The 13,090-nt window shown below is 34.8% G+C and overlaps 1 protein-coding gene across 3 annotated transcripts in view; it reads left to right on the top strand.

Moving 5' to 3' along the window:
- The window catches only part of PHF14 (PHD finger protein 14), a 157,954-nt gene that overhangs the window by 17,404 nt on the left and 127,460 nt on the right, over positions 1-13,090 (top strand). For all 3 annotated transcript variants that reach the window (XM_068210205.1, XM_068210198.1, XM_068210214.1), the window contains exons 4-5: positions 113-257; positions 9,547-9,706. In XM_068210205.1, the coding sequence (XP_068066306.1) occupies positions 113-257; positions 9,547-9,706 (305 nt within the window). The remainder of the gene's footprint in view (positions 1-112; positions 258-9,546; positions 9,707-13,090) is intronic.

Below are 13,090 nucleotides of genomic sequence, written 5' to 3'. Positions count from 1 at the left end.
CATGTTTTTTTGATTGTTTTTCAAAAATTGAGCAAATAACAGATCTTCTGCTTCCTTTAAATAAAACTGAAATTCCTGGCATAATCCATGTGTCTCTGTTTTTCAATATTAGGACTCATTGATCCTTGAGAAGTCTCAAAATTGGAGTTCCCAGAAAATGGACCATATTTTGATTTGTTGCGTTTGTCTTGGAGATAACAGTGAAGATGCTGATGAAATAATCCAGTGTGACAACTGTGGAATAACAGTGCATGAAGGTAATATAACCCTTCATTCTTTATTGCAGGAGGAAAGCATATGCTTTGCTTTTAATAAAATTTTGGCTTATTTTCTTTAAACAACACCTTTCAATGCTGGAGGGTATTATTTTGAAATACTGCATTGATTATTTTTTTAGTTGTGTAACAACCATCTTCTACTTCGACCAAGCAAATAGAAGAACCCGTGGGATGGGACATAGTCTACAGATACCGATATAATGAATGACAGTCTGCAAATATTGGAGCTATACACTGTATTTTTACTTTAGGATATTCTATTAATGGTTTTTTCTTACCTATTTTAGTATATGAATTTGATTGCGTAATTGAGATATAAGATAATGAGAATAGGAGGCTTTCTAAAAGGAAAGGTTATTTCACCTATATTTTTGCTGTACCAAAACAGCAGAGAGAAGGGGAAGAAGAAAGGTATTCTCCATGACATGCATTTATAAGTGAAAACAGCTAGTCTTGAACTTCCTCATAATTTTCACTGACATTTTAAAACAGGAGAATTTTGAAGTTAGAACATAATCAAGTTGTTGTTTTGCTAATTCCTTCAAAATCAGGACTATGTGTGCATAATAAATGTGGTGATCTGGTTTTACAGAAATACTCTAGAATAATAATTTAGGTGAATGTATGGAATTTTAACAGCTTTACATGGAAGATGAGACTGTATTGTGTGTTGTTGCTCTTTCTCTTGCGTTTGGAAGGTAGGGGAGGTACTAACACCGAGAGGCACATCTCTTTTGTTAAAAAACAAAACCTTTTTTTCTCTTTTAACCAGGTTGGGGCTTTTTTGCTCATATCCTATACTATTTTAGGACTTCACCCCTTTTTTTAGGTTTTCCCAGGAAAATGATATTAAACTACTTCTTAAAATAAAAATAAAATAGGCTTTCATTTTTCAGAAGCATACCAGGCATTTATTTAATGTGACTCTCTTAATTTAATTTTTTTTTAGCTGTTTAGAATGTCTTTCTAGGTAGAAAGTGGTTTTATAAATCCCATACTCACACTTCAGTTTTCTCGTACAAGGTAGAAAACTATTTCAAAACGGTATTTTTCTTGCATTGGGATGTCGTTCAGTTCTTTGTTTGGCATCACTTAGGAAACCGAGGATGGAATTTCTGTCCTTATGTTCGCATGCCTTACACTGTGTGTCCATGTGTACTTTTAGCTCTTAAACCTGTTATGGTCTTTTTAAGAGCTTATCCAGACTGTCAATGTTACTTAGAGAGCAGATTAGTTAACCTAATTTATGATGAGCTGGATCACACTCCAAGTGCCTTTGAAGGCATTAGTCAGATGTTACTGTCTTCTAGAAGTGTTAGGCTCCTAAATTTATGTGTCTTGCAGAATTCCTTCTTCTTTATCCATGAAGTTTTTGGAAAGTAATGTGTAGAATATATTTGATTGGAAATGCAGTAACTATCAAAAAGTTAGTTTTATGGAATCATGATAGATCTTATTTTTCCCCTAGTACAGTCTAATATTAACTCACAAGGAACACATCTTTTGCTGATAGTTATAAATGCATGCTTTAGAATTCCCCAGACATTACATCCAGTCAATACATCCAAACTCTAAAGCTGTGGGGCTCCCTAAATTTTTTTCCATAAGATTTATTTAATGATTGCTAAAGTGAAGAATGATTCTGATAAAAAAATGATCCTCTGCCACTTTAGAATGAAATGATGGCAGATTATTTATTTTATTCAAAAGGAGTACTTTAAAAATCCCCAAAAGATCATGTCCTTATTTTACTTAGTTTACTAAACTTCTATTCCTACAAAAGTAAGATTATAGCTCTCTTTCTTCTGAAGGAGAGTAGTTCCACAGTTCAAAAGTCACTTGAATTTTAGTAGTGCAAAATCTGTTTAAAAAGTAATTGCTGCTATTTTTTTATGGTGTTCCAGGCAAAGATTCCCTGTAGTTCCACAGATACAAAGAGTGCAATGTGTGTGTTTCTTTTTTTGTCATTGCAACAAAGTAAAATAGATTCATTCAAAATATTAATTTGTTAGTTTGTTCTGATAAGTTCTACAGTGTGTACCAGGTAATTGACTATAGATGTTGGGTAATTTTTCACATTCGTGGTTGAATGTTTAGTTAGCTCTTTGCAATTCCTTTTAATAATAAATACTTGAAAGTATATATGAAGTAGTTGTGAAGTTCTGTTGGAATAGGCAAAGTCTTAGAGAAAAATAAGCAAGCTGTGTATGTGGAAGTAATTGATGACTGTGATATAAATGTAAATTTCTGCAGCAACAATTTGAAGATGAACAATTTGGAGTTTTACTTGACACTTTGTGTATGTTTCATTGCTAAATATGTATGAATATAGTTTCAATAGAAATGGACAGTTATTTTGCTGTACTTGGATTTTTCTGTACTTGGGTATTTTATAATTATAAGTAAGGGCAAGTGCTGTTTTAAATCTGAGCTTTTTTTCAGTAATTTTTAAAAATAATTGCTTGCAGTAAATAAAAATATTACTGTTGTATTTAAACCTGTGTCAACCACCCAGCCCAGCATAGCCATTCGCTCACTCCACCACCAAAAGGATTAGGAGAGAATGCGAAGGGTAAAAGCTGGAAAACTTGTCAGTTGAATTAAAGACAGTTTAATAGGGAAAGCAAAGACCATGCACAAAAGCACAGCAATTAATTCACTGCATCCCTTGGGCAGGCAGGTGTTCAGCCATCTCCAGGAGAGCAAGGCTCCATCCCATGTAATGATTACTTGGGAAGATGAGTGCCATCACTCTAAACATCTTTCTTCCCTCACTTTGTATACTGAGCATGATGTCACATGGTCTGGAATATCCCTTTGATCAGGTGGGGTCCTCGGTCCTGGCTGTGTTTCCTCCCAACCTGCCATGCGCCCCCAGCTTCTTTGCTGGTGTGGCAGTAGGGGAAATAGAAGAGGCTTTGGCTCTGTACACATCCTGCTCAGCAGTAACAAAAACATCTCTGCATTATCATCACTGTGTTCAGCACAAATCTAAAACATAGCCACATGTCCATTGCTGTGAGGAAAATTGATTCCACCCCAGGCAAAAGCAAAACAGTTATAAAAAAAAATTGGAACCTTTGAAGCTTTAGTTTGATCTGGTGTTCTTATATATACGCGTATGTTCAGTGACTTGGAGATTTCTGCAGTCCTGCCCAGTGGTCACTGACTGACTGTTTACTTCTGAACGCACAAGTAATACAAGAAGACTACAGCCTATCATTAAGAAGTTGCAGTCAAAACCAAAATGCAGTGCAACAGTTACTTTTTGGTCCTGTTTGCCTAATCATTCAATTCAGCTGATTTCCAAAATAAATTGAAAATTGGTTGAAAAGGTAATTACTATCTAATCATATAATAAACATGGCTTGCAACTTTGAGATTCATTTTTTAATGTTAATCGAAGCAAGGTTTACTCTTAATAGCATTGGCTTTGATCTGTACTTTGGAAACGTATACCCAGATCATAGACATAGACTGTATTTATAGTCCTTTGTATTTTCATACAAAGCTGCTTGGTAGTTTGAAAAATAAGTTCCAGTAATGAGCAAGTGTGTTTTGTAAACACATTGAAATCCAAGAATTTGGTTTTATTTTTTCAGGTTTCCTTTAGCAGGTATATTGCTATGGCTGCAGATACCATGTTGTGTCCAGAAATTTGTTCTAATATTTGAGCTTTTGAGTTTTTCAGAGCACAGTATTGAAGGAAGAGTCTTCTATTTATGAGTTGGATAGAAATCAATGCAGTGATGTTTACCTGCACTTAGGAAGAGTAATATGCCCGTTTCCCGCAATCTGATTTATTCCAAAATGCCCAGAGCAAGCTGGTGGAATACCACAGGGGTTTTCTTCATAGATTTTATGTGCAATGTCAAGTGGTATTATGAATGAGCCTGTTCTCTTCTCTTCTCTGTAGCATGGTTAATAATTATGTGGAAGGAGTGCACTCCTTTCATATCCTATTGGTGTCCCACCTAGGGTCCCACATAATGATGATATTGACTGTTTGATTGTTCTTCCCCTGAATACCTTATTTTCTCCTTGTTGGCTACTGTTTTCTTCACTGGGAGAGGGTCCTACACCCTTGACTTATGTCTTGGTGCTCTGTTCAAGTGGAAATTTCTGTCCACAGAGCCTTTCTGGTGACTGAGAGGTTTTTCTATGACAGCTACCTGTTTTAATGTGAAGTATTCATTAGCTGAGAAAATACTTCTCTGAGTCAAACTTACTTCTTCTGGACACCAGGGCTCCCTCCTGGGTATTTGATACTACCACCTTTTCCTTCTGAGGACCTGGTGCAGCAGCTGCCTGTTCAGTTGTGACTTGTATTCCCGTTGTATTGCTTGCTTGCATTAATGAGCTGTTACATAAGGTCTTCCACAGAAAAAGAGGGATGATAACTCATCTGGGAGCAACTCTCTCAGAGCTCACATGGAAGAAGCAACATGGCCAAGAATTAGAGAGGAGTGGAACTTTTATTCAGACCTAAAGTCATGGACCCTTAATAAATAATTGACTTACGGATGAGTTCTGAGATTGTGAGAAATTCAGTTTACTTTCTAATACAACTGTTTACTGTGTGAGGTTCTTGCATGGCCTCCATCACTTGTCCAAAAGCTGTCTTTGCACTGCAGACACATGTCCAAAAATCTGTGGTTAGTGGAGTAAATAACTGGCTTGAATTGTAACTGCCTTTAAAACTGCATAAGTAGCATACGTGTAATGCTAAATTCATACCCACTCTTACACAATGCATTCATCTGTTAGTTTAAAAAGCCTGTAATTAATTAATAAGTCTATCAATTAAAAATGTGTCCTCATTTCACATATCAGCCTATCCCTGTCACATCATCCCTTTCCCCCCTGACAGAAAAGGGAAAAAAAAAATCTTTCTTACTGAATTTGTAAAGTTGCTTTTCAGAATTTTTACTTCTGTGTGAAGATAATTGTCATTTTTTATAAAAGTCTTCTTTAGATGCCAGTCTGTCATTTTGGATAAATGCATTTGTGCTAAGATCTTGTAATAACAGGACACCCCCAACTGTGTTGTCAGTTTTTTTGACATCTTGATTGCAGTGTGTCTGAGGATGTCTGGCACACATTGTAGAATGTGCCACAAGTGTAGGTAGCTTGCTTGCCAGTTGTTGTCCTTGGGTTAGTTGCTGTGAGTTAAATGAGAGAAGGTCTACATTTTTTGAGCAGTTTCTTTTCCATCTCCTATCTCTGTTTCTTACTGTATTTTGATGTGTATGTCAGAGATTATGATTATTACAATTATGTCAGAAATTCTCTTGCTAAAAGTGATAGTGTAGTTGCCATATGCTCTACAGTGTAGTACAACATTTTTGCATTTTAATTTTGCCCCTTACTGTGGTCTGCTGCTGTCTGGTATAAAAATCCATTTTTCAAAATCATATACTTTAGTACTCTCCATTTACTAAATAAAAATATTGTTCTGAATTTATGATGCATGAAATTATTAATATATTTATTTTATACTGTTGGTCCAATTAAAAATTGAATGAAATATATTTTGAATGCTGTGATCTCACAACATTTAATTTTACAAACATAGGGTTTACCATGTAGTTTGTGTTTCAGAGTACATATGGAGGTAGTTGGTGCATGCAGATATCCTATTTGGCAAAAAATTACCTTCCCTGAGAAACAGAGGACCAGCTGCAGCCATGAAAAGAATTCGGTCTCTATTCCTGTTTCTCTCAGTGGTATAAATTTCAGAACAATTGTTTTAATGGTACTATTTTAAAGTGTGTGCAATTTCTTTTTATTGACAATCACATGAAAATATAAGCTATTGACAGAGTAAAATGGCATGAAAATCAGGGAATGAAAAAGTTTGTTTTCTGTATCTAATGGCATACATTCAACAGACAACTTGGCTGTAATTGTAATATATAGATGGCATTAATGGAACAGTAAGTGGTGTGAAAATTTTATCTTCTTAAATTTCATGTATTTAAATTCATAGGTTAGTATTATACTATACTAAACTGGTTTTATTGTTTAGTGTTAATGGTGTTCAAAGAGGTGTCAGAAATGGAGTTATGATAATGAAATCTAAGAGTATACAAACATGAGGATTTAATGAACTTAAGTCCAAAAGGAGCTCTTAGGGGTGTTCTGAACACCCAGACTTCAGATTTTTTGTGAATGTTAAGGAAAGGCAGCATACAATTTAAGCAAAGTGTTACTTGATTTTCTTCAGCATATTTTCCAGTCCAAGGGGCAGCTGGTTGACTTAATGCCAAGTTGGTATTGGTCAATGCTGGTTGACTTTGCTTAAATAGGTCAGAGGTGCAGTGATAATACTTGGAACCAAACCTGTCCTTTACAGGTTCTATATCGTTCCCCTGTTGTCCTTTCAGGCCTGATGTAGTCACACTGTCTGTACAATTGGGGTACTTCTAGGGGGAACCTGAGGATTACCTCCTGGTGCTTTTACTAAATGAGCCCTTAAGTTGCTTTCTGTTCCAACACCAGCAATTCCCAGTAATTCATTAAGAATCATTGGATTGATCAACTTTAAATTATCTTCAGTATAGCTACTTAATAGTAGGATGGAATGATTTACCAAGTAGCAGCTTTGGATCTGCATATCTATGCATTTTAAAGTAATGAAAATAATGCTTTTAAAATTTTTTGTTAATTGGAACAAAATAATTTTTTCAGCATAGCAAAGTAAGGCAGGTAGTAGTAAGTTGAACCTTTGTTGTACTCAGCGTTTTTAAGGGTTCTAAAATGATACATTCATGATTTGTTTAGACTTTGGAGTCTGCTGAAATTGGCTCTTAAAACATGTCAATCAAGAACAATTACAAAGTATCTTCTGTGAAACCTAGCTTCAGAGCCAACAAGGTTTTTGTATTGCAGCTTTGATTCAGCAGCTTTATTTGGCACTGTACACCAGGTCAGCAGCAGTCTTGCAGGCTAGACTTCCTTTTCTTCAGCTTTGTGGTGGACCAGATTATTTTGATGTTTTTGTCAGCAATGATTAATGGTAACCTAGTCTGTTTTCTCCAGTTAAAGACCTCCCCTTCTGCTGGTTGTAACAGTGTGGTGTTTAGCTTACTAAACACCAGTTAGGTAAAAGAGTAAATGCCTACTTTTCTGTCAGAGATCTTAAATTCTTTAAAGCTGTCACTAAGATTTATATGCAAATTGGGGCAAAAAAACTGTGTTAAAAATATGGACCTTTTTTCTTTTTCCCCACTTTAGAAAAGGACATGTATTTGTATTGTTATAGAAATAATGTTTAATGCCAACACATGTGATAAGGATAGAAATAATTGCAGCACATTTGTGTCATTTTTAGGAGGAAGTATAAAAAACAATCAGGTATAAATGACTGATAAGTATTGTAAAGCAACTATTTCAGAATGAAGGTAAGACAATTTGAGGAGATTATCATCCTGATTTTAGTAGACTGATGGCACTTAAGCTAGAAAGACAAATCTAATTACTTTCAATTGGTGAAGGAGCATCAGTGTTTGAAAGAAACTGATTTTATTTTGCTGTGTGGATTGAGCACAGTGTTACTGCATCTGTAATGTTAAGAAATTATTAGTAAGTACTTTTAAGAAAATGTTAGTATGTTTTGAAGTCAAAAGGAATTACTGAAATGTTAATTATTCATCAGCTGTATGATATCAATGGGCCATGTGTTTGTACATTAGTGTTATTGCTGAAAAGGAGATTTGCTGGCATCTATTCAAAATTATGTTATTAGAATTTTAAAAATTACTTTGTGGATTGTTGCTTTAAGCTGATACTACATTGTAAGGAAGATGGAGTGACTCCATGCATGAGCTATATGATCTTGTATATCCCTAATGAAATTTGTCTGTGAATGCACTTCAGCACATTACTTGTCCTTTCATTTTAGGACACTTTTTATTATGAAAAGAAACATTCTGTCATCTTATTGCAATTCTTATTGATGAGGCTCATTCTGTAATGGAAGACTATGTTTCTTAAGTTTTTTCTGCAGTGTTGCTTATTTCCTGAATGTGGTTTCAGTACATTATGCACAGATAGTTTCTGTCAGAAGGGGAGTTGGAGCACTGTTGCTATTTTATTACAGCCAGTGGTAATGAAACAAAGTAAAAAATCATATTGCTATTTAATTGCAGAATTGAGTAATTTTACTGCTCTGAAAGCACAAATTTTGACTTGATTGCTGCCTTTGATAAATAGCTGAATTTAATTTTTTAGTGAAGCCTTTATTGTGTGTTAAGAGTTAACAATTAATTTTTTTTCTCTTATTAAATAGCAGCTAAATGTTCAAAATGTGGGATATGAAAACGCAGTTTTGTTGTGATTAGCTGTAGTATTTTCCTTTTTGTCATTTGCAGTAGCACTAATACAACTCTTGCTCTTGTGCAAAATTTAGATAGCAAATAACTTTAAAGACGCTGATTTCCTAAATTTGTGGTAATTAAGCATGCACAGGCGCCTTAGCAATCACTAAGACTACCCTAGTTGTACTGAAGAGGAATAGAGAAACTGAAAGATTGAGCCTAGCTATAATTTAAAACCAGGTACAAATGAGAGTGCTTAAAATATATATTTCATCAGTCACCAGTGTGGTGTCTCAGAATCCTCAGTTTGTGCTCCACAGACTATACTTTGGTTTTGAAGTTGCACAAGGGTTCTTAAGGTCAGTTCTACAAAGCATAAAGTATGTAAACAGTGGTTTTTATTTCATGTGTATATTCTTTTGTAGTTGATTTGTGTGCTGAATGCAAAGTGGAAAATGGAGTGCATATTTATTGACTGGATTCTACTGACATAATGAACCTCCAGAAGAAAACCCAAACACTCTCCCCTTCCCTCCAAAAAACATTCATTTTCGGGGAGAAGAGCTTTTTGCTGTTACCTTGAAATATATTTCTTTACTCAAAAAAAATGCATTGAGTTGTTTTTGAGTCTTTGGTTGCTTCAAGTCTTGTTTTCTTGCTTTTCTTCCTAATGCATAGTCTGAAAGATCACCAAGCATAGCTAGAATAACCAAAACAGTCTTTTTTGTCTTGTTTTTCAGTTGTAATCTAATACAATCACATAAAACAGGTGACTAATCACATAAAACAGGTGACTTTTTAGAATTAAATTCGCTTTAAAATGTAAATTTCACCCTAACCATCCTCTGAATCTGTGTATGTGTAGGTTTCCTTCTGAAGTCATAGGTGGCAAGTGGCTGCTTCTACAATTGTCTCTTCTTGTATTGATCTTCCATTTGTCCTGTGTGTAGGTTGCTATGGTGTTGATGGAGAGAGTGACTCTATCATGAGTTCTGCTTCAGAAAATTCCACAGAGCCATGGTTTTGTGATGCATGCAAATGTGGTGTCACACCTAGCTGTGAATTGTGTCCCAACCAGGATGGAATCTTCAAGGAGACTGATGCAGGCAGGTAAGACTGAATAAGTGATGTTTTGAATTTGATGTCATCTTACCTTTAAATGATTGAGTTTTTTCCTTGTAGAGACTCTGCTCAAGTCTATTGACTTGCAAGTAGGATGTAAGTGGGAGGAAAACTGCATGTTTTTATTTTAGTGGAGCAAAGGACTTGGTCAGTAATGCCAGGTAATGGGAAAAAGTAGCATAACAAAATTATATTGAAGATGGGCTAAAGGTATTCAGACAGACCTTGTGTATTATGATTATTTAGAATTATTAACATTATAATCTTGATTTTTGAGAATATTCTTTACTTCTTTTTAGGATTGAATTCACATCTAATTTGAGAATAAGCAGATTAATTCTCATGATGTCTTCAATTCCTGTCACATTTGAAAATAAATTAAGATGTACATATTGATGATAACTAATTATCTATACTAAAGGCAAAAGCTGCATTATCAGTGATATATGGTTTATGCTTAATGCTACTAGGTTTTGCTGCATGGTTTCATGGTTTTGTTTGCTTTTTTTTTTTTTTTTTAACAGACCATGAAAATTCAGGTTTTTCCCATACAGTTTATGGTTGTATAAATTACAGGTGTGTGGTAAAAAGCAAAGTTTTCAGGTGCTGGACTTTTCACAATCTTTAAAAAAAAGTTACACAAATGAGTCAAGGCTTGTAGTGAATAATTTGAACCTTGGAGGTATTAGTGCTTTTTAAAATACTTTTAGGGTTCAGATCTTTGTGTCTGGTCTGTAGTAGGTTTAAGAGTGTACGTGCATTTTCCTTTTAAAGCCTTTACAAAACTAAGCAAATTGTGCTTTTCCAGTTTTTTTCTGTTTTGATAATAATGCTTGTATATGCAAGAAAATTACTTTTAAAGACTATAAGTCAGTTGTGTAACAGGAATTGTGAGACTTGATATCACCTGGCAAATTTTATTTCAATCTTTTTATTGCTGTGTTCTGCAAACAATTTGAGCCATATATATATATGACTTTCCATATTATCCTAGTAGAAACTATAAGTCAACATTGTAATAATTGCTTACATTTTTCCTGTGAAGTGGTGGTATGCATTTAGTTAACCTGGAAGTATTTTCTTTGTTACATTGGTTGTCTGTGCAGAAGCACAGGCCTGCCTTGGTGACAGTGGGCTTTATCACAATATTTTATTATTGTTATTGTGTCTTTATTTGCTGGATAATATGATATTGCTATCCTGGATAAGTTTATTCTCTCAGATGAAGAGGTTATGTAGTAGATGAAGAGGTTATGTAGTAGAAAAAACAAATACCAATTGCTATTTGTTGTTAACATTATTAATATGTGAAAATTTCTGTGCTCTTTTTTTATTATTTATTTATAAATTTGAATTCTCAAGGGTAGGGGGGCACTATAGACTAGGCGTAGGGTCTTGGGACAGTGTCCATTATGTTTCCACTGTACTCAGTTAACTGTAATCCAGTTCAGTGCTTTTCTTGATGTATTAGCAGGAAGAGACTACTGAGTAACAGATTCCTTTACCCCATCGCTCTTCATTCCCTTACCACCTTTTAAAAATAATTTTTCCATATGCATCAGTGGTGAAAATCACACAAACCAAACCTAGTCAGTTTCTCTTCATAATTGAATTGGAATAATTTCTCTCTTTTTACGTGGAAGGTGAATCATTAGAATAATGAGGTGCTTAATTTCTCAGCAGAAGCCTTCTCACATTAATCTCTCAGTTTCACAAGTATAAATGTGAATTTATGAAATTTCACTTCTCAAAATGCTATTATCCAAAAATATAAATTCTGTCCTTGTTTCAGTATGGAGTTTTTCTTCCTTCCTAATCAACATCTGTCATCATTGCTTCAAGCTAAATGGATGGTAAAGTAACAAGAAAGATTATTCTTCTTTGATTACCCAATTTGTCTTAATTACAAGCTTTTAAAACATGTGCAGCTAAATAAATGAGCAGGAAAATATTTAGAACTGGTATTAAAAGCAGCTGAAGCTGCTTCAGCTGTGAACTTGACTGACTTGTGTATGTTTTTTAATAAAGATTCAGGTCTGAGTTCACATGTAGGTGGTTAAAGAAATGAGGCACTTGTGTGCCAATCACACAGAAATGGCAGTTTAAATCTGTAGTACTGCAATACTTGGGTGACATGTACTAAAACATTTTGAGAAGGTCAGTATGAAGCAAGCAGCCAGCTGTTGGGCTTATCATAGATAAACTCCTACAGAGTGCAGCAGCATTAAATACACCAGTGGAGCATGGAAAAACTGTGCAAATTAAATTGAGAAAGCAGCTGCTTGTAGATGTGTATCTTTATATTGAACTTCAGAGAGTATGTTTAGTAGGCTGTATTAAAACTTAGTCTCAAAAATCTCCAACCAGAACCTTGGATTTTTGTTAAGAGTAATAATTGTGGAGATATGTAACTTACGTTTATAAAGATTTGTTCTGTATTACACACCTTAATTTAAAGGAAGAGTATAGAAAAGAAGCCCTACAGAATTCTGATGGTTTTGTTTACAAACAAGAAGTCTATTTATCTCAAGGTTACAGGTCTCATTCTGTGTCATATTTTGCTGGTTTTTTATAAACTTCCTTTTAAAAACAAGTACAATGTGCTTATGTCAATGAGATACTTATTTTAGTAAATCATAATGTTTACCAACATATGCCTTTAAGCATGTACATATGCATTTTTTACATAAAAGTATGGTAGTGATTTAGGCCAAGCTATTGCCACTCCTGGATACAGTGTGGAAGGGCAGAGGTGGTACCAGGTGCTCCATTGCTCCTCTGCAGGGATAGGCTGTGCCTCCACTGGTTTTCTGGAGAGTCAGACAGATGATGTACTTTTCATATACTAATGAGAAGAGTCTGACTTTTTGCACATAACATTGTATTAAGTTACAGGGTTGTGCTGGCATGCTGGACTGTTTCTGCTGTAATAAAACCACTGACAAGGTTTACTCCCTTTCTGAGCAGCAAGAAGTTTGGCAGAACACTTGAGTGTCTCAGCTTGTTCTCTGGCAGCTAGCAGGCTCCCATATTTGTACAACATTGTTTAAAGACAAGGTTGTAATGCATCTCTAAATTTTCTTTTGCTTCTTCCTATAGTAACAGTGCTGTGACCAAATAATTTTGTGGATGTGAAGAACATTAATAAAGTTTGTGGAGGCAAAACAATGCAGTGCTTGCATGTATATTTGGGATATATACATTATTCTGATTGCTTTAAGTTTATGTGATTTAAAAGGGATTTACTACTTATTATCCCAAACCTGAATGATTTCACCATAGGATAAATACTTGGTTTTGAATACACAAGTGAAAAGAATCCTGTCAGATATGACACAATGGATCAGTCAGTGTTGTGGCTTGTTAGATTTA

The sequence above is a fragment of the Anomalospiza imberbis genome, chromosome 1, assembly GCF_031753505.1.
Source record: "Anomalospiza imberbis isolate Cuckoo-Finch-1a 21T00152 chromosome 1, ASM3175350v1, whole genome shotgun sequence".
Lineage (NCBI taxonomy): Eukaryota > Metazoa > Chordata > Aves > Passeriformes > Viduidae > Anomalospiza > Anomalospiza imberbis.
The sequence above is the reverse complement of the archived record's forward strand: the minus strand, read 5'-3'. Positions and strand labels throughout refer to the sequence as shown.